Source organism: Macaca thibetana, chromosome 1 (genome assembly GCF_024542745.1).
Source record: "Macaca thibetana thibetana isolate TM-01 chromosome 1, ASM2454274v1, whole genome shotgun sequence".
Lineage (NCBI taxonomy): Eukaryota > Metazoa > Chordata > Mammalia > Primates > Cercopithecidae > Macaca > Macaca thibetana.
The window spans coordinates 218,535,098-218,557,097 of NC_065578.1; the positions used below are offsets into that span (position 1 = coordinate 218,535,098).

At 43.5% G+C, this 22,000-nt stretch overlaps 2 protein-coding genes across 3 annotated transcripts; one reads left to right on the top strand and one right to left on the bottom strand.

Annotated features, from left to right (window-relative positions):
- Positions 1-1,452: 1,452 nt before the first annotated feature.
- Positions 1,453-21,727, bottom strand: ZNF670 (zinc finger protein 670). Of its 2 annotated transcripts, none has more exons than XM_050771992.1 (4): positions 21,386-21,727; positions 3,781-3,907; positions 3,201-3,261; positions 1,453-2,470 (listed from the first exon to the last, which is right to left on the bottom strand). In XM_050771992.1, exons 1-4 carry the CDS (start codon positions 21,386-21,388, stop codon positions 1,495-1,497), a joined length of 1,167 nt encoding a protein of 388 aa, XP_050627949.1. In that variant the 5' UTR covers positions 21,389-21,727; the 3' UTR covers positions 1,453-1,494. The 2 variants fall into 2 exon arrangements, with proteins under 2 accessions (XP_050627949.1, XP_050627940.1); XM_050771983.1 differs by having other exon boundaries at positions 1,453-2,473; positions 21,386-21,726.
- Positions 5,734-6,981, top strand: LOC126943624 (DNA primase small subunit-like). The gene has a single exon (XM_050772584.1). The coding sequence runs from the start codon at positions 6,378-6,380 to the stop codon at positions 6,774-6,776; it is 399 nt and encodes a 132-aa protein (XP_050628541.1). The 5' UTR covers positions 5,734-6,377; the 3' UTR covers positions 6,777-6,981.
- Positions 21,728-22,000: the final 273 nt, after the last annotated feature.

Sequence of the window (22,000 nt, forward strand, 5' to 3'; positions counted from 1 at the left end):
ATGGTGAAACCCCGTCTCTACTAAAAATACAAAAAACTAGCCGGGCGTGGTGGCGGGCGCCTGTAGTCCCAGCTACTCAGAGGCTGAGGCAGGAGAATGGCGTAAACCCGGGAGGCGGAGCTTGCAGTGAGCCGAGATCGGGCCACTGCACTCCAGCCTGGGTGACACAGCGAGACTCCGTCTCAAAAAAAAAAAAAAAGAAAATAGAAGAAAATCTTTATAACAAAAAAGTAGCTTTCCCATAAAAAGGCAGAATAAATATATAGATATATATACACACACACACACACATATATATAAAATGGGGGAGGAATAACCAAAACTTGCCACGTAAGATCAGTAAGAAATTTCCAACAATTAACAAGAACTCATTTTTCAATGGTCCATTAATCAGAGAACAATTAAAACAACCACATGGAAATTAAAATTGCCAACTATTAGAAATACATTTCAACTCAGTCTAGGGATCCAATACATTTTTAAATGAATAGACAAAAATTATGTTAACTGATGAGAAACAAAACATAGCCTATTAAGCTCATGTATGATGCTTATAAAGTATCTATGAAATTGTCAGCTCCATGATTCCTTGCAAAAAATTGAAAATCTAAAGTATAGACACCTTCTTTAACAATGAATCACTGATAAAAATATATTTGTAAGTGACTGGGAAAATTAAGTGCTTTAACACATTTTTGGTATTTTATGAGGTTCTTTCCCAGGATGGGTTCTTCTAAGTTTTAGAAGGGAACTAGGAAAATTGCAACATTCTAATCTTCCTTACATGTGTGGGATTTCTATTTTTTATTTTTTGAGACGGAGTCTGGCTCTGTCACCCAAGCTGGAGTGCAGTGGCTGGATCTCAGCTCACTGCAAGCTCTGCCTCCCGGGTTTACACCATTCTCTTGCCTCAGCCTCCCGAGTAGCTGGGACTGCATGTGCCCGCCACCACTCCCGGCTAGTTTTTTGTATGTTTTAGTAGAGACGGGGTTTCACCATGTTAGCCAGGATGGTCTCGATCTCCTGACCTAGTGATCTGCCCATCTCGGCCTCCCAAAGTGCTGGGATTACAGACTTGAGCCACTGCGCCCGGCTCTATTTTAAATTTTAAAAAAATTAAAACAACTCTGTCGCCCAGGCTGGAGTGCAGTGGCATGATCTCGGCTCACAGAAACTTCTGCCTCCCTGATTCAAGTGATTCTCCTGCCTTAGCCTCCTGAGTAGCTGGGACTACAGGCGCGCGTCACTACGCCTGGCTAAGTTTTGTATTTTTAATAGAGATGGGGTTTCATCATGTTGGTCAGGCTGATCTCGAACTCCTGACCTCGTGATGTGCCCGCCTCGGCCTCCCAAAGTGCTGGGATTACAGGCGTGAGCCACTGCGCCCGGCCTGAGTTTTTAATTTTTTCACGTGCTCTAATGAAACTAGAGTAACTGAAAGCTTTAACACACTTCTTACATTCACAGAGGTGTTTTATTGTTTGTTTGTTTGTTTTACCACATATAAGCTCTTTCATGCTTTCGAAGGGAACTGGAACAACTGAAGGCTTTACCACATTTCTTACATTCATAGGGTTTTTCTCCAGTATGAGTCCTTTCATGGCTTCGAAGGGCGCTGGAAGAAGTAAACGACTTACCACATTCCTTACATCCATAAGGTTTCACTCCAGTGTGAGTTCTTTCATGCTCGCATAGGTTACTAGAATATTTGAAGGCTTTACCACACTGTTTACATTCATAGGGCTTTTCTCCACTGTGAGTCCTTTCATGGACTCTGAGGACTCTGGAACATCTAAAGGCTTTGCCACATTTTATACATTCATAGGGTTTTTCTCCAGTATGCGTTCTTTCATGTATTCCCAAGTAAGTGGAACGACTGAAGGCTTTGCCACATTCTTTACATTCATAGGGTTTCTCTCCAGTGTGAGATCTTTCATGTTGGCGAAGAGAACTGGAAAAAGTGAATGATTTACCACATTTCTTACATGCATAGGGTTTCTCTCCAGTATGAGTTCTTTCATGTTCACGAAGATAACTTGAATAATTGAAGGCTTTATCACAATGTTTACATTTATATGTTTTCTCTCCAGTGTGAGTGCTCTGAGGCATTTGAAATACACTAGGAAAATCAAAAGGCTTCTCATACACTGGACCCTTATAAGGCCCATTACTAGTGTGTGTTACCATGTGTCTGTCAACACTGGTGACAGAGATAAAGGCTTTCCCACATTGTTTGCATTGATATAACTTCTCTGGACATTCCTCACACTCAAATAGTTTGTTTCCAGTGTGAGACAGGATGTGCCTATGAAGGGCTGAATGACATATGAAGACTTTTCCACACACACTGCATTCACATGGTTTTACTCCAGTAGAAACTTTCTTATTCAGATTCAAATTTGAATCCTGGCTGAAGGTTTCTCCATATTGACTGCCTTCTTTAATTTCAAACAATCTCTCTACCACATGACTGCTGTAAAAATGATAAACACATCATTAATGGTACATTTATTCATGGTTTACATTGCTACTAATACCAGGGAAAATGCAAGTTTCCTGCCATGTCTAAATTGTTTTAAAGTAAATAAATTAATTACTGTTTAAGACATGGGCCCCCCATAGCTATTATCATTATTATCACAATTGTGATAGTCACATGTACAGTATTTTAGTGGTGTTTCCAAGTAAAATATTCTGAAAATACTGAACATCCATGTTACATTCAGGTGTGTTTTTTGCTAAGACTTTTCTGGAAAAAAAACAAAAAACAAAAAAAATTTCTAGTGGTTCTTATTTGTTTTGTCTGTTTATTATTATTATTATCATTATTATTATTGAGACAGAATCTTGCTCTTGCTCTGTTGCCCAGGCTGGAGTGCAATGGCGTGATCTCAGCTCACTGCAACCTCTGTCTCCCGACTCCAAGCAATTCTCCTGCCTCAGCCTCCTGAGTAGCTGGAATTACAGGCACGCACCACCACACCCAGCTAATTTTTGTATTTTTAGTAGAGACGGGGTTTCATCATATTGGTTAGGCTGGTCTCGAACTCCTGACCTCACGATCCACCCGCCTCAGCCTCCCAAAGTGCTGGGATTACAGGCGTGAGCCACCGTGCCCAGCTGTTTTGTCTGTTTTAAAAACTTATGACGTGCTAAGATTCCCTCAAGGGGCATTTTTTGCTCTTGTGAATGCAAATTACCTTAGATTTCTCCCAGGATTTTTGAAGTCATCTTGGATATTCTGGTCTTCTGATTTGTTTCCTAAAATGTACATCCATAAGATTATTACAAATGATTAGAAACTTGAAAAATTGCTAGATTCAAGGTTCACTATACACTGTGACCATGTCTAATTTTTTTCACCAAAGTACTCCCTTTTCACATGCCAAATCAGGAAACATTCATGACAAAGAAACACTTGTTTTTTCTTTTCTTTCTTTCCTTCTTTTTTTTTTTTTTTGAGGCAGAGTCTTTCTTTGTTGGCCCGGCTAGAATGCAGTGGCTCAATCTCAGCTCACTGTAACCTCCACTTCCCGGGTTCCAGCAATTAACCTGTCTCAGCCTTCTAAGTAGCTGGGATTGCAGGTGCTTGCTACCACGCCTGCTAATTTTTGTATTTTTTTAGTAGAGATGGGGTTTCGCCATGTGGTCTCGAACTCCCGACCTCAGGTGATCCGCCTACCTCGGCCTCCCAAAGTGCTGGGATTACAGGTGTGAGCCACCGCGCCCAGCCAAAACACTTGTTTTCTAATCAACTACATGAAAAAGTGTTATTCTTACCTACGGAAGCCAGGTTCCTAAAGATTTCTTGCATCACATCTCTGTAGAGATTCTTCTGAGAAGGATCCAGCAAAGCCCACTCCTCCTGGGTAAAGGCCACAGCCACATCCTCAAATGACACTGAATCCTAGAATATCACACATATGCGGAGAGGAGGATGGCTTAGACAGACATGAAGAATCTATATTCATCTCATAAAATCGTAACATAATTCTGCAGACTTCAAATATTTCTTCCATGACTTGGTCATCAGAACTTTACTCTCTGTCTGCACTTACTGCTTCCCACTCAACATTCTTCATGCTAAAATGAACTATTCAGAAAGTCAACAGCACAGTAGGAACACCTTTCTCACTGGCAGGTGGAGGGAATAAACTGTGCCGTAAGAAATGAGGTCACCCCTAATTTCTATGTGTAGATTTTATCTTGAGGGCCTCTTATAAAAAAGTCATGCTATCTGTTGCGTATAACAGTTAGTGTTAAGTCTTAAGATTACATATCCTTAGAAATACCTGCTCACAAAGTCTGACCTTTTGGTGTGAGAAAATAAGATTTTTTTGAGGGATCTCATCACCCTATGTGAACAATATGTAAACAATCTTATGCAAACAATATATTTATTATTCGCTGAACTCCAGCTTTGTTTTGTTTCTGAAAGCCTACTACTTTACTCCATTCTTGCAGTGGTACCTAGGGTATCAGCTCTGGAAAACACTCTGAGCATTAAGTCTCTAACGAGCATTCTTGGTAAACAATATTTCTCATATGCTGTTATAACTTGTTAATTGGAGAAATGAGGCATCAACGTGATTATAATAAGAAAATATTTGGGCCGGGCACGGTGGCTCACGCCCGTAATCCCCGCACTTTGGGAGGCCGAAGCAGGCAGATCACGAGGTCAGGAGATCCAGACCATCCTGGCTAACATGGTGAAACCCCATCTCTACTAAAAATACAAAAAAATTAGCCGGGCGTGGTGGCGGCGCCTGTAGTCCCAGCTACTCGGGAGGCTGAGGCAGGAGAATGGCGTGAACCCGGGAGGTGGAGCTTGCAGTGAGCTGAGATCGCGCCCCTGCACTCCAGCCTGGGCAACAGAGCGAGACTCTGTCTCAAAAAAAAAAAAAAGAAATATTTGGAAGCTTGCAAGTAGTTTACTCCAGACCAAATTAAATCTAGTTGTAAATAAGACTGATAATTTATCTTTATTTTTTTTTATTTTTATTTAAACATGGTGATCTGAGTTGTGATTTACAGATTTCACAGAAATAAGTAAATCGAGCAGCACAGCTCCAGTGCTAGCTGCTTAGTGAGCAGCTAAAGTACATACCAGATCCCAGGCGGCAGAGCCGATTAGCAAGTCATTGCAAGAGAAGACAGAACCACAGGGTGGTGGGCAATGTCTGAACATTCTGCTAGTGGTACTAAGTGCGATGGTCAAGTGCAGAGATGTGTTTGGAGAGGGTAGGAAATTATTACTCAGAAAATTGACCCTTGTGGATCCATCAGGTCAGGCCTTTCAAGATGGTTTGATATGGTTTGAATGAGGAAGAAAAGGAGCCAGGCCTGTGTTTTCTGTTGAAGGTAGGTGGAAAGCTAGGGTGAGAATTCAGTTTCAAGGTAAAAGATTTACATGGTTTCAATCTGCTGCCAAAACCCAGAGAGAGCACCCAGGCTTGTTTTCACCATATCCTGATGTGAGGTCAGAAGTAGAACAAAGAAAGTTTAGGATTAAAAGTTGACAGCAGTCAATTAAAAGAAAAAGATGGAGACAGACACTTCTGATTTCCAGTCAAGCAAGGCATAAAAGGCAATGGTCAAGCTTCCTGGGTTGAGTTCTGAGCTCCACGAAAATGTCTGACCCCACCAAGCTGCCTGAGCTATTTAAACGTTATTACCAGAGGCTCTTTTCCTATTCTCTGTACTGTAACTGGCTCAACTACAGCAGCGTGGTAACGAATTACTCCCAACGCTGTGAATTTTCATTCACATTGAAAGATGACATTTACATTCGATACCAATCCTTCAACAACCAGAGTGATCTGGAAAAGGAGATGCAGAAAATGAATCCATACAAGATTGATATAGGCACAGTATATTCCCACAGACCCAATCAACACAACACAGTGAATCTGGGAGCTTTCCAGGCTCAGGAAAAAGAACTGGTGTTTGACACTGACATGACAGACTATGACAATGTGAGGAGATGCTGTAGTTCTGCAGATACATGTTCTAAGTGCTGTATCCTCATGACAACGGCCATATGCATCACTGACACAGCACTGAGGGAGGACTTTGGATTTAAGCATCGTCTCTGGGTATATTCTAGAAGTAGGGGGGTATATTGTTGGGTCTGTGATAAATCAGAAAACTGTCTTCGGTGGTACATTCTGGGATAGTTGAGTATTTGAGCCTTGTAAAGCATGGTCAAGATGTTAAAAAGAAAGTTCAACTAACTGAAAAATTCACCCTTTTGTCAGAAAATCTATAAACATAATAAAAAAAAAACTTTGAAGACTATGCCTTGGTTAATCAAGATATTCTCAAAAATAACAAAAGCTGGGATAAGATTTTAGCCTTTGTTCCTCAAACAATTCAGGATGAACTTCAACAAAGCTTCCAAAAGTCTCACAATTCACTTCAGCACTGGGCGCACCAGCAGATGTCAGAACAACATCAAAAATGAAAATGTGGACCTGGCTGGAGTGGGAGATTATGCTCCAGGACTGTTTCCACGATGGGGTATCAATGTCAGCAAAGAAATCAATCATTTACCGAAGAGCCCTTTTAGTGTTCATCCTAAAACAGGTCGCATTTCTGTGCCTACTGATTTGCAGAAAGTGGATCGGTTTGATCCACTTACTGTTCCAACCATAAGCCTCATCTGCCATGAACTGGATGCCTCTTCCACTAATAAAGAGGAAAAAAGGAGAATTAAGCTGAATCTGATATTAAACATAGAACCAGAGATTCTAAGACCAGTCTGGTACCTTATGTGACAGTTTTTGAACAATTTCTTGAAAACCTGGGTAAACCCTGAAAAAGAAAACTTCTTAAGAAGAGTGATTTACAAAAAGATTTCAGAAGACAATGCTCCTCAAACCAATGTGGGTATCTTCTGCCTTCAACCAAGGATCAAATGCTCCAAGAGCCATTTAACAAATACAGCAGAACTACGTATATGTCTTAATGCTCAAAGTAAATTTTCCTTTGCTTGAGAAATAATTTATGTTGAAAAGATTTCCTGAGACCACCAAAGGAAAGTGTCAAGGTTCATGGAAGGAGCAATAAAAGGAGAAATAATTGGGGAAAAAAAACCAAAACAACCCAAAAACCAAAGGCAACATTCGGGCTATTATTAAAGAGTCTTTAACAGATGGTGGTAAGGTAGCGCAGAAAATGGAGCACCTACACACTGCTGGTGGGAATGCAAATTAGTTCAGCCATTGTGAAAAGCGGTTTGAAGGTTTCTCAAAAAACTTAAAACAGAACTACCATTTGACCCAGCAATCCCATTACTGGATACAGACCCAAAGGAATATAAGTTGTTCTACCAAGAAGACACATGCACTAGTATGTCCATCACAGCACTATTCACAATGTCAAAGACACACAATCAATCTAAATGCCCATCAATAGTGGACTGGATTTTTTAAAAAGTGGTACATATACACCATGGAATACTATGCAGCTATAAGAAATTAAATCATGTCCTTTGCATAAACATGGCTACAGCTGGAGGCCATTATCATAAACAAATTAACGTATTAACAGAAAACCAAATACCACATGTTCTCATTTATAAATGGAAGCTAACTGTTGAGTATACATGGACACAAAGATGGGAGCAATAGACACTGGGGCCTACCTGAGAGGGAGAATGGGAGGAAAGTGAGAGTCAAAAAACTACCTATCAGGCACTATGCTCACTATCTATGTGACAAAATCATTTGTGCAGCAAAACAGAAACATGAAATTTACTCATGTAATAAATCTGCATATGTACCCCCAGAACACAAAAGTTAGAAAAAAAGCAACATTCACATTAACAATAAAAGGCAAATAAATTTAACTAAACAACTCTAAGATTAACCATTAAAGAACTGAGTTCCCAGTAAAAACTACCAAGCAAAATATAGAGAGACCGAGAGGCACATCCAGAGAATCAACACTTAGTTGATGAGAAAACTGTAAGAATCCTCTGCGAGTAGCAGTACATGTATAGGAAAAACCAAACTGAAATTGGTGAGCTGCTCAAGTTCGAGACATCTCCTGGGTGCCCAGGCTTAGGGATCCCCACTAATGTATGAGTTTTACATCCAGAAACATTACCAGTTGATATGGTTTGGTTGTGTGTTTCCTTCAAATCTCATGTTTAAATGTGACCTCCAGGCCGGGCGCGGTGGCTCAAGCCTGTAATCCCAGCACTTTGGGAGGCCGAGACGGGCGGATCACGAGGTCAGGAGATCGAGACCATCCTGGATAACACGGTGAAACCCCGTCTCTACTAAGAAATACAAAAAACTAGCCGGGCGAGGTGGCGGGTGCCTGTAGTCCCAGCTACTCGGGAGGCTGAGGCCGGAGAATGGCGTGAACCCGGGAGGCGGAGCTTGCAGTGAGCTGAGATCCGGCCACTGCACTCCAGCCTGGGCGACAGAGCGAGACTCCGTCTCAAAAAAATAAAAAAATAAAAAAAAAAAATAAATAAAATAAATGTGACCTCCAATGTTGGAGGTGGGCCTAGGGGAAGGCATTTGGGTCATGGAGGCAGACATCTCATAAATGACTCAGTGCTGTCCTTGAAGTAATGAGTTCTCTGTTGGTTCACAGGAGAGCCGGGTATTTAAAAGAGGCTGGAACTTCCTCCTCCTCTCTCTTCCTCCCTCTCTCACCATGTGGCTTGCCTGTTCCCCCTCTGCCTTCCCTCTGAGGCATCACCAGAAGCCAAGCAGCAGATGGTGCCACGCTTGTGCCGCCTGCAGAACCGTAAGTCAAATAAACCTATTTTCTTTAAAACTACCCCATCTTAGGAATTACTTTATACCAACGGAAAAATGGAATAATACAGAAAATTGGCACTGCGGAGTGAGGTGTTGCTATAAAGATACCTGAAAATGTGAAAGCAGCTTTGTAACTGCGTAACAGGCAGAAGCTGGAAGACCTTCAAGGGCTCAGAAAAAGACAGGGAGATAAGGGAAGTTAGAACTTTTTAGAGAGTGATTCAATGATTGAAAGCAAAATGTTGACAGAAATATGGATAGTGAAAGCCAGGCCAATGAGGCCTTAGACGGAACTGAGAAAGTCTTGGGGAGCTTGAGCAAAGGTCACCCATGTTACACCCCAGCAAAGACTGGGCTGCATTGTGTCCATGGCCTAAGGATTTGCAGGAGGTTTAATTTAGGAGTAATAACTTAAGAGTCTCCAGAGGCTTTCCTAAGCAGCAAAGGATTCAAGAGGTGGTATGGTTGCTTCTTTGCTCCCACAATCAGAAGTGATTTAAAGTTGAAACGTGATTAAAAGAGAAGCAGAGCATACAAGTTTGGAAAATGTGCAACCTGGCCCTGTGGTGAAGGAATCCAAGCAGCCTGTGGAGCAGCCTGTGGAGCAATGACTTGGAAGACAAGAGTTGCACAACTAAAGGGGAACCAGGTACCAGCAGCCACGGCACTAAGAAAGACCTGTGATGCATTTCAGGAAACTCTGTGGTGGCCCCTCTCGCCACAGGCCCAGGGGCCTAAAAGGAAAAAGTCTGGGGTACCAGGTCGAAGGCATCACTGCCCTGTGCAGCCTTAGGACACTGTTCCTTGCATTCCAGTAGCTCTGGTTCCAGCTTTGGCTAAAAAGGCCCCATATACCACTTGGGCCACGGCTCCGGAGGGCACAAGCCATAAGCCTTGGCGGCTTCCACTTAGTGTTAAGTCTGCAGGTGCATAAAATGCAAGAGGTTAAGGAGGCTTGGTAGCTTCACCTACATTTCAGATGTTATCAGGAATGTAGGTGCCCAGGTGCCCAGGCAGAAGCCTGACACAGGGGAGGAACCCCCATAGGCAGCCTCTACTAAGGCAGTGCCAAGAGAAACGTGAGGATGAAGCCCCCACACAGAGTCCCCACCATGGCACTGCCTAGCGGAGCTGTGGAAACAGAGCTGCTGCCTTCCAGACCCCAGAATGGCACAGCCACAAGCAGCATGCACCTGAGCCTGGACACACTGCAAGCATTAGACTCTAATATGTCAGAAGTCACATGGGCTGCACCCAGCAAAGCCACAGGAGTGAGGATGCCCAAGGTTTTGGGAGCCCAATCCTTGCATCAATGTGCCCAGGATGTGCAACATGGAGTCAAGGGAGATTTATTTGGAGCTTTAAGGGTTAATGTCTGCCCTACTGGATTTCAGAGCCTGTTACCCTTTCTTTTGGCAAATCTCTCCCTTTTGGAATGGGAAGGTTTAGCCAATACCTGTGCCACCACTGTATCTTGGAAGTAAATAACTCTTTTTCTTTTTAATCTTACAGGCTCATTGGTGAAAGAAACTTTCCTTGAGTCTCAGATGAGAATTTGAACTTTTGAGTTGATGCTGGCAAGAGTTAAGACTTTGGGGAACAGACTGGGTGCAGTGGCTTATGCCTGTAGTCCCAGCTACTTGGGAGGCTGAGGCAGGAGAATTACTTGAACCTGGGAGGCGGAGGTTGTAATGAGCCAAGATCGCACCATCGCACTCCAGCCTTGGGGGACAAGAGCAAAACTCTGCCTCAGAGAAAAAAAAAAAGAAAAGAAAAAAAAGACTTTGGGGAACTATTAAAAAGGGATGAGTTTTGCAAAGTGAGAAGACATAAGATTTGGGGTGCAAGGGGTGAAATTCGGTTTAGATGCATGTGTCCATGAAGTCTTGCTTTGAAATGTAACCTTCAGTGTTGGAGGAGGGCCTGGGGGAGGTGTTTGTGTCATGGGGGTTGAACCTTCATGAATGGCTTGATGCTGTTTTCATGGTACTGAGTGAATTCTCACTCTACTAGTTCACATGGGAGCTGGTTGTTTAAAACAGCCTGGAATCTCCTTCGCTCTCTCAGCATGTGACATACATGCCCCCTCTGCTTTTGGCCATTAAGTAAAAGCTTCCTGAGGCCTCACCACAAACCAAGCAGATGCTGGTGCCACACATGTACAGTCTGCAGAACTGTGAGCCAAATAAACCTCTTTTCTTTATAAATGACCCAGTCTCAGGTTTTCCTTTATAGTAATGCAAAACAGACTAATACACCAGTGAAGATCACGGAAAAATCAGTCTCAGATTCCAGGAGGAGGAGAAAGTAGACATTTTTATTCACGCCCAAATAATTATCTTCTTAATATTTCTGCATGCAAAATAAACAATTTCTCAAAGGCCTAACCAAATGAAATTTTACCAGAGCTAAACATGCTGTGGTAAGAGAAATACCCATCCTCCTATCACCTCTATTTAACATGGTAAAGAAGGTGCTACCAGGAAATCAGTTAGAAAAACAAATTCCAGAATTTACAAAGCAGATATAGACAGTACTCAGACATGCACTGCAACTGCACATACAGGTGGGGACACACACACACAGATACACAAGCTCACTAACCCTCAGAGGCAATGGCCCAAAGTCACCAATGGATTCTAAGAGAGACACAACCAGCTCAGACCTCTGATCTCTTCACCACCTTTCCCTCTCTTTTTAGCAAGACCACCATCTGAATTATTTTGTATGTTACTTGTATCTTTCCTCTCCTGTTTCCTAGAATGTCAGCCTCAAGTGGACAGGGATGTTTATTGAGTTTGATTCACTGTCACACTTATTAAAAGGTCTGTTACACAGCAAGACATTAATACTTGATAAATAATGGCTCTCAAACATACAAATACACATACACACTGCTTTTACAAAGATCTTATAATCAGCTCACTCTCACTTAAGTTTCACAAAGTGAATTGTTCTCAACTCCATTCATGCCATAGAGAAGATATCTCCTAGAAGCCAAACCAATTCCAAAAGGTTTACTCAAATGAGTTAAAAATATAGATCCACATGGTAAACCCTGTCTTTACTAAAAAAGATATAAAATTAGCCGGGAGTGGTGGCGGGCGCCTGTAATCCCAGCTACTTGGGAGGCTGAGGCAGTAGAATCGCTTGAACCCGGGAGGCGGAGGTTGCAGTGAGCTGAGATCACGCCATTGTACTCCAGCCTGGGCACCAGGGCGAGACTCCATCTCAAAATATACATATAAAATATAAATAAATAAATATGTTCACACAAAAACCTTCACAAGGACATTTATGGCACCATTATTTGTAATTTTCAGAAGCTGGCAACAACCAAGATGATGTGTTCACCAAAGTCAGAGGTAAAACATACACAAAACTAAATTCCGGCCGGGCGCGGTGGCTCACGCCTGTAATCCCAGCACTTTGGGAGGCCGAGGTGGGCGGATCAAGAGGTCAGGAGATTGAGATAATCCTGGCTCACACGGTGAAACCCCAAACCCCGTCTCTATAAAAACATTAGCCAGGCGTCGTGGCGTGCACCTGTAGTCCCAGCTACTCTGGAGGCTGAAGCAGGAGAATCACTTGAACTCGGGAGGTAGAGGTTGCAGTGAACCGAGATCGCACCACCATACTCCAGTCTGGGCGACATAGACTCCGTCTCAAAAAAAAAAAAAACAAAAAAACAAATTCCACTTCTATACTTGAAATATATGAAAATTCGAGTAAAGGAAACAAATCATTTACAATAGTACATAAAGAATAAATATACAGAAATAAACTTAAAAGAAGTAGTACAAAACTTCTACTCTAAAAACGACAAACCTTGTTGAAAAAGCTGACGATCTAAATGAATGGAAACTCATCCCATGTTCATAGCTCAGTAGGCTTAGTATTATTAAGATGGTTATACTCCCCAGAACACTCCATGTATTTAACACAATCCCTGTCAGAGCTCCAGGCAACTACTTTGTAAAAATTGAAAACTTGATGCTCAAGTTCATATGGAATTGCAAAGGACTCAGAATACCACAACAATCTTGTAAAAAAGCAAAGTATGACAACTCACACTTTACAATTTCAAAACTGCTTCAAAGTAACACTAAACAAGATAGACTGTTGAAATTGCACAAAGAAAATCATATAAATCAATGAAATACATCAGAGAGTCTAGTGAGAAAGAAGGCAGCAAAATGACAGAGCAAGCATAGCCAAACACCTGTCCCTCCCCAAAATATTTAAACAACAGGCAGAATTGTTAAAAACCTCTCAAAACTCTTAAAAGCCATCAAAGGCTTTGTAGCAAACATGCAAATATAGAATACAACACAAAAACAAAAAGCAAAAAACCACAATGCCAAAAGCAGGAAAGCCTGATCAAGATTTTCCTTTTCCTTGCTCCAATCCCTCCCCAATGTGGTGCCAGTCTTGAAGACAAAATCACAAGTTTGCAGTGTGGAACCTTGGTCGTTGGTTTTACAGGGAGTAGAGATGAAATATACAAATTACTGCATGGTTATGATCCAATTTGGCTGGAGGCTGCCAAATCTCTAAAACAAGACTCTCTTCTCTGTTCCAAGTAAGGCAGAAAGCAATCTGTGTGAAAAACCGGAAAGAATTACGTAAACAAAAAGTATGCTGCCACCTGAAACAACAGACTGCGCCTGACACATACAATAGACCACCTACAACCCAGGAAAAAGCTGGAGTAAAAATTTCTTTCAGAGAGTACTAAAAAGCACAGGTATACTAGGGAATTCAGGAAACTGTGTGTCTGCCCAGAAGAACACATAATTTTTAGAAAAGACCTGAGAAAACCTTATTTTTAGCACCAGATAATCTTTCTTTTGTGCTCTGTTTTTAACTTCAGTAGGTTTTGGGGGAGCAGGTGGTGTTTGGTTACATGGGTAAGTTCTTTTGTGGTAATTTCTGACATTTTAGTATGCCCATCAACCAAGCAGCATACACTGTACCCAATGTGCAGTCTTTTATCCCTAACTCCCACCCATTCTTTCCCCTGAGATCCCAGAGTCCATTACATCATTCTTTTTTTTTCCTGAGACGGAGTCTCGCTCTGTCGCCCAGGCTGGAGTGCAGTGGCGCAATCTCGGCTCACTGCAAGCTCCGTCTCCCGGGTTCATGTCATTCTCCTGCCTCCGCCTCCCGAGTAGCTGGGACTACCTACAGGTGCCCGCCACCACGTCCACCTAATTTTTTGTATTTTTAGTAAAGACAGGGTTTCACCGAGTTAGCCAGGATGGTCTCGACCTACTGACCTCGTGATCTGCCCACCTCGGCCTCCCAAAGTGCTGGGATTACAGGTGTGAGCAACTGCGCCCGGCCAATTCTTTTTTTTTTTTTAGACAGGGTCTCACTATGTTGCCCAGGCTGAAGTGCAATGGTGCAATTACAGCTCACTGCAGCCTGGAACTCTGAGGCTCAAGTGATCCTCCCACCTGAGCCTCCCAAGTAGCTGAGACCACAGCTCCACACCACCACGCCTGGCTGGTTTTTTTTTAAGTTCAGGCAGTGCCTCGTAACGTTGCCCAGGCTGGTCTCAAACTTCTGAACTCAAGTGATCCACCCACATCAGCCTCCCAAAGTGCTGAGATTACAGTGGTGAGCCACTGTGCCTAACCTTATTATTTCAAATAAAAATTAATATATACTTAAAAAAAGAAACCACAAGCCGGGCTCGGTGGCTCACGCCTGTCATCCCAGCACTTTGGGAGGCCGAGGCAGGAGGATCACCTGAGGTCAGGAATTCGAGACCAGTCTGGCCAACATGGCGAAACCCCGTCTCTACTAAAAATACAAAAAAATTAGCCTGGTGTGGTGGTGCATGCCTGTAATCCCAGCTAGTCAGGTGGCTGAGGCATGAGAATTGCTTGAACGTGGGAGTCGGAGGTGGTGGTGAGCCAAGATTGTGCCATTACACTCCAGCCTGGACAACAAGAACAAAACTCCATCTCAAAAATATATATATATATAATATATAGTATATATTATATATTATTTATAAAATATAACATATATAAAGTATATATTATACAAAATATGGTATGTATTTATAATTATATAAATATATACTATATATAAAGAAATCACACAAAAATATCTTTTCAGCACAATATTTATGGTATATTAATAGTAACATTAAGCTACTAAAAACTCAAGAGGTAAAACTATGCAGCCATAAAAAAAGAGCAAAATTCTGATTCATGATAAATAGACAGTTAATCCACAAAGAATAAGAAAAAACAATCAGACCTGTGGTCACATCTCTGAGCAGAAGTTAGAAAAGATCAGAACACCAGAACTGCACAAGGTCTGTTTATTCACCTGGAGAGTGAGCCCATGACTTTATGGGTTTTTTTTTTTTTTTTTCTTTTTTTGAGACGGAGTCTCGCTCTGCCGCCCAGGCTGGAGTGCAGTGGCGCGATCTCAGCTCACTGCAAGCTCCGCCTGCCGGGTTCACGCCATTCTCCTGCCTCAGCCTCCCGAGTAGCTGGGACTACAGGCGCCTGCCACCTCGCCCGGCTAGTTTTTTGTATTTTTTTTAGTAGAGACGGGGTTTCACCGTGTTAGCCAGGATGGTCTCAATCTACTGACCTCGTGATCCGCCCGTCTCGGCCTCCCAAAGTTCTGGGATTACAGGCGTGAGCCACCGCGCCCCGCCGAGCCCATGACTTTACAATTTATTCCAAGAATTATCTATGATTTTTTCAAGTCATATCACTCAATTCACTCGTTTTCAATCAAGAGAATCAAAATCTCACATTCAAATCATGGAATAAAATTCTTAAATACTTGCCCAAACTGGAATTATGTCCCAGCAAGATTTTATAAAGACGAACCCCATGCTCAGTAGGTTAAATATGTTCCAAGCTTGGGGACCACTCTCAAAGTGGAGATACAGCCCAAAGTGGTTCATTCCTAGGGAATGAGTGAAGGAAGCCTGAGCGATCGGAATTTAATTCTGGGTGCTCCATACCCATTTATCCCCTGCAGGTGAGGAAATGCTCTCTTCTCCAGGTCTCAATTCTCACCAGTGACCACACACTCTCCCAGAGTCAGGTGAAGACTCTGATCTGTGAGTCTTCTGAATTTTTTTTCTGAAGCCAAAATTTTTTTCTGAAACCAAATGTGTGGACTTCGCTGAACACCAACCAATTCTCCAACACCTACTAACTGTCCAACAATTAAATTCTGACACCACTCAGAGTCAACGCGTACCCCACAAGCTCACAGATCAGTGCCACAACACTGCCCACAGTGCACATGCCAGTGGCAAGCCCTAGGGGCCCATCTATCCTTCTGAGCAATTGCTTGTAAGTCAGAGGTTCCCATCACCCCTTCCTCAAGTTTGATAATGTGAAAAAAAACTATGCTCAAAACTCAGCAAAAACAAGTTACTGATGTTTACCAGTTTATTATAAAAGATGTGACTCAGGAACAACTCAATGGAACAGCTATAGAGGACAAGGGAATGTAGCAGGTGAAGATGGGGTGAGTAGGTAATCCTGTTAAATATCTGCAACTTAAAAAACAAACAACAACAAAAACATTCTTTGTGTTCTCCAGGAACAGCTTAGTGAAAACAAACACCTTCTCATTATGACTTAGATGATGCTTCCTTTACGTATAATAAAGCCAGAAACAGACAATTTTTTTTTTTTTTTTTTTTTTTTTTTTTTTTTTTTTTTTTGCCTCTTAACTAATTAGCTGACTAAATTTGTCTTCAGTGGTCAGAACAAAATACTTGTCAACCAAATTTTACTTAAGTTTCCCTCCTTCCCTCAGGCCCCTGAACTCTGATACACCCTCAGTCTGAGTCAACATACAACCCTGTTTTATTCCTCTCCTGTGAACAGGCTGACAGGCTGACCTCAGGGTGAAATGTTCTCTGATCTAGAATCCATCTGGCCCTCTTCTTCTCCGCTTTTGTTCTAATCTAGTTTGCTCCTTCCTAAGAAAGCCCTTTTTTGCCTAATCTTTAAATGCTTGCCGCTGTTATACGTGGTTTTTCCTCATTGCGATACTTCAGAACAAACTCCCTTCTCATATAATTCTGAATTTACTTTATTGCAGCAGTTCACCACCTTTCTGGCATCAGGGACCAGTTTCATAGAAGACAGTTTTTCCACAGATGGTGGGGATAGTTTCAGGACCACACTGTTCTACCTCAGATCATCAGGCATTAGATTCTCATAAGGAGCACACAACCCAGATCCCTCCCATGCACAGCTCACAATAGGGTTCATGCTCCTCTGAGACTCTAATGCCACCACTGATCTGACAGGGGAAGCAGCTCAGGTGGTAATGTTTGCTCACCTGCTGCTCACCTCCTGCTGCATGGCCTGGATCCTAACAGGCCACCGACTGGTACTGGTCCATGGCCCAGGGGTTGGAGACCCCTGCTTTATTGAATAATGTCTAGAAAGAATGCCAGGACAATGAAAATTACACCCTTAAAAAGGGGATCCCATCCTTTCCATCCAGGCCCAACCACATCCACCTGTGAACACCAGATTTCCAGAACTCTGTAGCTTCTCTCAATATAATGAGCTCCTTTCATGGCTGGGGTGAGCAGGCTGGGACATCTGTAAAGGCAGGCTCCCAAGGAAGAACTGAGTAGGCCTTCCATGATCTTCTTTTTGCAGGCTTCAGATTGGCCTTTGCTGGCAGTCACTGAGCTCAAGCTTCTGTTTCTCAGTCAAGGTTATTTGGTTGGTTTAATTTTTCAAAAAATAATATTTGAAGAATCCAGAAAAATAACTCAAACTCAGTGTTCATGTTTATAGGAGGGGAGGAAATTGTGAGGCACTTACATTTAATACCTCAACTGGAAAAGCCAAAGTATCTATCCCTATCATACAATAAATATGTCATTTATTTATTATTTCCATGACAACAAATCATCTCCAGGAGTTGCCAAGTCCTATCCCATAAAACTTAGCATTAAACTCCAACTTCCAGACAACAAGATACAGAACAAGGTTATCCACTGTTATAAATTATCCACCTGCAAAAAGGAGGCAGGTACTGATGTTTTGATAAATATTTGTAATTCACCAATTTATCTACAACACTTGCTTGTGAAAACGTAATCATTTTTCTGCAGCCATAATGGAAAAGAGATTTTTCATGTTTTTCCCTGGTAACATTTTGATACAGTTTGGCTGTGTCCCACTCAAATCTCATCTTGAATTGTAACTCCCACCATTCCCACATGTGGGAGGAACCTGGTGGGAGGTAACTTAATCATGGGGGCAGGTCTTTCCCATGCAGTTCTTGTGATAGCGAAAGTTTCATGAGATCTGATGGTTTTAAAAACTGGAGTTTCCCTGCACAAGCTCGCTCTCTCTCTGCCTGTCGCCATCCACGTGTAAGATGTGACTTGCTCCTCCTTGCCTTCCACATGATTGTGAGGCTTCCCCAGCCATGTGGAACAGTAAGTCCTTTAAATCTCTTTCTCTTATAAATTGCCCAGTCTCAGGTATGTCTTTATCAGCAGCATGAAAACAAACTAATACACATTCCCAAAGCAAAGCCCTAGAATTCCCTTTCAAATCTCCCTCAAAAAAGAACAGACTTGAGAAACTTACTACACTCACTCTTGGGAAGAAAAAGGTTAACAAGAATTTTTTTTTTTTTTTTGAGACGGAGTGTCTCTCTGTCACCCAGGCTGGAGTGCAGTGGCGTGATCTCGGCTCACTGCAAGCTCCACCTCCTGGGTTCACACCATTCTCCTGCCTCAGCCTCCCCAGTAGCTGGGACTACAGGCGCCCGCCACCTCGCCCGGCTAGTTTTTTGTATTTTTTAGTAGAGACGGGGTTTCCCCGTGTTAGCCAGGATGGTCTCGATCTCCTGACCTCGTGATCCGCCCGTCTTGGCCTCCCAAAGTGCTGGGATTACAGGCTTGAGCCACCGCGACCAGCAACAAGAATTTTTAACAAATGGAATATGAATAGATTTTTCTCCCACTGAAATCCACCTCTTTCTTGTCTCTTTGGAAATAATTTTTTTAAATCTTTCAAGCTCTATGAATAAAACATTTTAAAGTTAACAAAAAACTGAAACTGAACTAAGTGAATAAATCTTTTCAAGGCAATAAACTCGGAGAGGTCAGGCTGACAGAACATAGACATCTCCGGGTCAAGTGTCAAGTCGGGACACTTTATCACTTTAGATACCCTCACAGGCCCATTCTCCTCACAGAAATACTCAATGATCATCCTCCCAGGAGACACTGTACTGTGCCCCATTATGTGCTTGAATTTTTTTTGTTTTGTTTGAGACGGAGTCTTGCTCTGTCGCCCAGGCTGGAGTGCAGTGGCGTGATCTTGGCTCACTGCAAGCTCCACCTCCGGGGTTCACACCATCCTCCTGCCAGAGTAGCTGGGACTACAGGCGCCGCCACCACGCCTGGCTAATTTTTTGTATTTTTAGTAGAGACGGGGTTTCACCGTGTTAGCCAGGATGGTCTCGATCTCCTGGTCTGCCCACCTCGTGGTCTGCCCACCTCGGCCTCCCAAAGTGTTGGCATTACAGGTGTGAGCCACCGCACCTGGCCTGTGTGCCTGAATTTCTAAGCCCTTTTCTGCCTAAACTTTAACATGCTTGCAGCTCTTATACCTGGTGTTTTTCCCCTCATTGCAATACTTTAGAATAAACTCCCTTTTTTTCTTTTGAGACTGAGTCTCGCTCTGTCTCAAAGGCTGGAGTGCAGTGGCACCATCTCAGCTCATTGCAACCTCCACCTCCTGGCCTCAAGAGATTCTCCTGCCTCAGCATCCCAGGTAGCTGGGATTACAGGCATGCACCCCCAGACTGGGCTAATTTTTGTATTTTTAGTAGAGTCAGTGTTTTGCCACACTGGCAAGGCTGGTCTCCAACTCCTGACCTCAAGTGATCCACCCCCCTTGGCCTCCCAAAATGCTGAGATTACAGGCGTGGGTCACGTCCAGCCAACTCCCTTCTTACATAACTCTGATGATGGTGCTTTTCTGGTTCTTGCACTACCTCACTGGGGGAGGGGGGATTCCTTGTCCTTTGAGATAGTTTTTCTCCTTTTCCAAGTCCGAGAAAATCCAGAGGGCAGGAATCATTTCTAGCTTTTCCCCTTAATACCAGCGTCTGATTGGCTGCCTAACAACATGTCTCCAAGGAACGATGAAAACTGGGGTTGGAGGAAGAAAATCCTAATGCACCAGGGACTTGTGTTTTAAACGAAGAGTATACTAGGAGACGTCTCTCAGCTCCAGGGCACCCAGATGCTGCCTGGAGAGGCTCTACTCCCATATTTTAAACTGTCCTCTGGGAGGAGATGACCCAGGATAAGGTATTCATTAGACACTCCAAGAGATCTGGCCGCTAAACAGAGGACCAAGAAAAGATATGAGGGTGCCTGAGGACATATCACCCTCTAACGTTTCCAAAGGGGAACTTCACCCCAAAGACAATCTGGTAAGATGTGCACACTCAAAAAAGATAAAACTAGGAGATGCACAAAGACTTTTTTTTTTTTTTAACAATTGTCACGTGATTATTACTGCTTTCCACTCATATGTAACGTTCAGAAATATTTTACGAGCGAAAACAAATATTTTCAAAACGACTCACTACTCTGAAAAAAAAAAACAAAAAACACTGCATCTGTCTGAAACGTACAATAAAAGACAAATACTTGATAATGTTGCATTTGAATGTAGGAAAAGAATTGGAAATTTAGGATTTTACTACAAGCCCCAGAAGAGTTAGGCTGTGGAAACACGGTCGCTGATGTGAGATCCTGCTTGCCATACACTTAGAAATGTGGAGTTTATGTTAAAATAATTAAGCACAGGTACCAGGGAGACTGAGGTGGGAGGATCGCTTGAGCCCGAGTCTGAGACTCCATCATATATATGTACATACACACATGAATGAGTAACCAACCAACCAAAACTAACTCATGCTTGTCTTGTAAATTAATAACTTAAAGGCAAACAAAACAGCCTTAAGCAACCACGAACCCACCAATTAACCTCTGATGACATAACCAGGAGATACCTGGCGCACAGTCTATGTGGGGTGACTACACAACTGTGCACAATCAACCGTTTAATTGGGTTTGCTTCTGGGTTCCTTACAAAAGCCCTTCCTTCCCCAAACCACAAACCACGCTGGGCGGCTTCCTAACTCACGACTCTGTGCTCAAATAAACTCTTTAATATCTTAACGGCGCCTCAGTTTTATTTCTAACAGGATAAAGGAGGTTTTGGAGACTTCACCGACCACAGCTCCTCCCACGCAGGAACCCCGAACCCCAAGTCGGGACTCTCCCCTGAGGACCCTCCCGTCGGCTCCGCACGCTCCGAGGGAGACGCGGGTCTGCAGGCGCAGAGCTGCCCAGAGAGGTTCCGGGGCGGGCCGAGGCGGCGGGGCAGGGACAAGCCAGGCGGCCCGGGGTCCGGCTGCGGGTCCAGCCCCCCATCCTGTGCCACTAAGGCCGCGAGGCGACAGCGGAAACTCGGGTCGGCACCGCGGGGAGGTCCGGGTTCGCCACAGCGCTTCCTGCCGGTTCCCGCTTCCCCCCTCGAGACACTGGCGGGGACACTCACCATTTCCCACTCTCCGGTGTCTCGGGTCTTCCCTAAGGACCTTCCAGGACCTGCAGGTCCCAGAGCCACAGAGGCTGCCGCGGAACCACTTGGATCTCCCAGGGATAAGGGGAAGGAGCGGCGGAGACACACCGAGCTCGCCAGGGTCTCGCTGCCCAACACAAAAGCCCCGCCAGGGCCCGGAAGTTGCCCCCTCCTTTCGCCGCGCGCTTGAGAGAACGGTCACCTTCCCAGCGCCCGATTGGACAGGGCTTTAGGCCCCGCCCCTTCAGCCCTGAGTGACCGGAGCTGCCATCAGACAAAGCGCGGAGTGAGGCCGGTTCTTTCCGTGCGGTCCTTTTCCAAGGCGTGGATTCTGCCCAGTGCTGAGACCTGGCGCCCCTGAGGGACTTTCCCATTCAACCTTGTACACAAGATTATGTCCATTTATGAGTAGTAGTTGTGATATTTATGATTGGAAACACTATGATGACAATTATTCTAAAATTTCAGATTTCACAGCCTTCCTGACCTCTAATCTTTTGAGGAGGCAGCCTGAATTTTTTTTTTTCTTGTTTCTAGTGGGATTAGAGGCAGCCTGAATTTTGAAAAGAGAACGTCCTCTCAGGTAGCAAT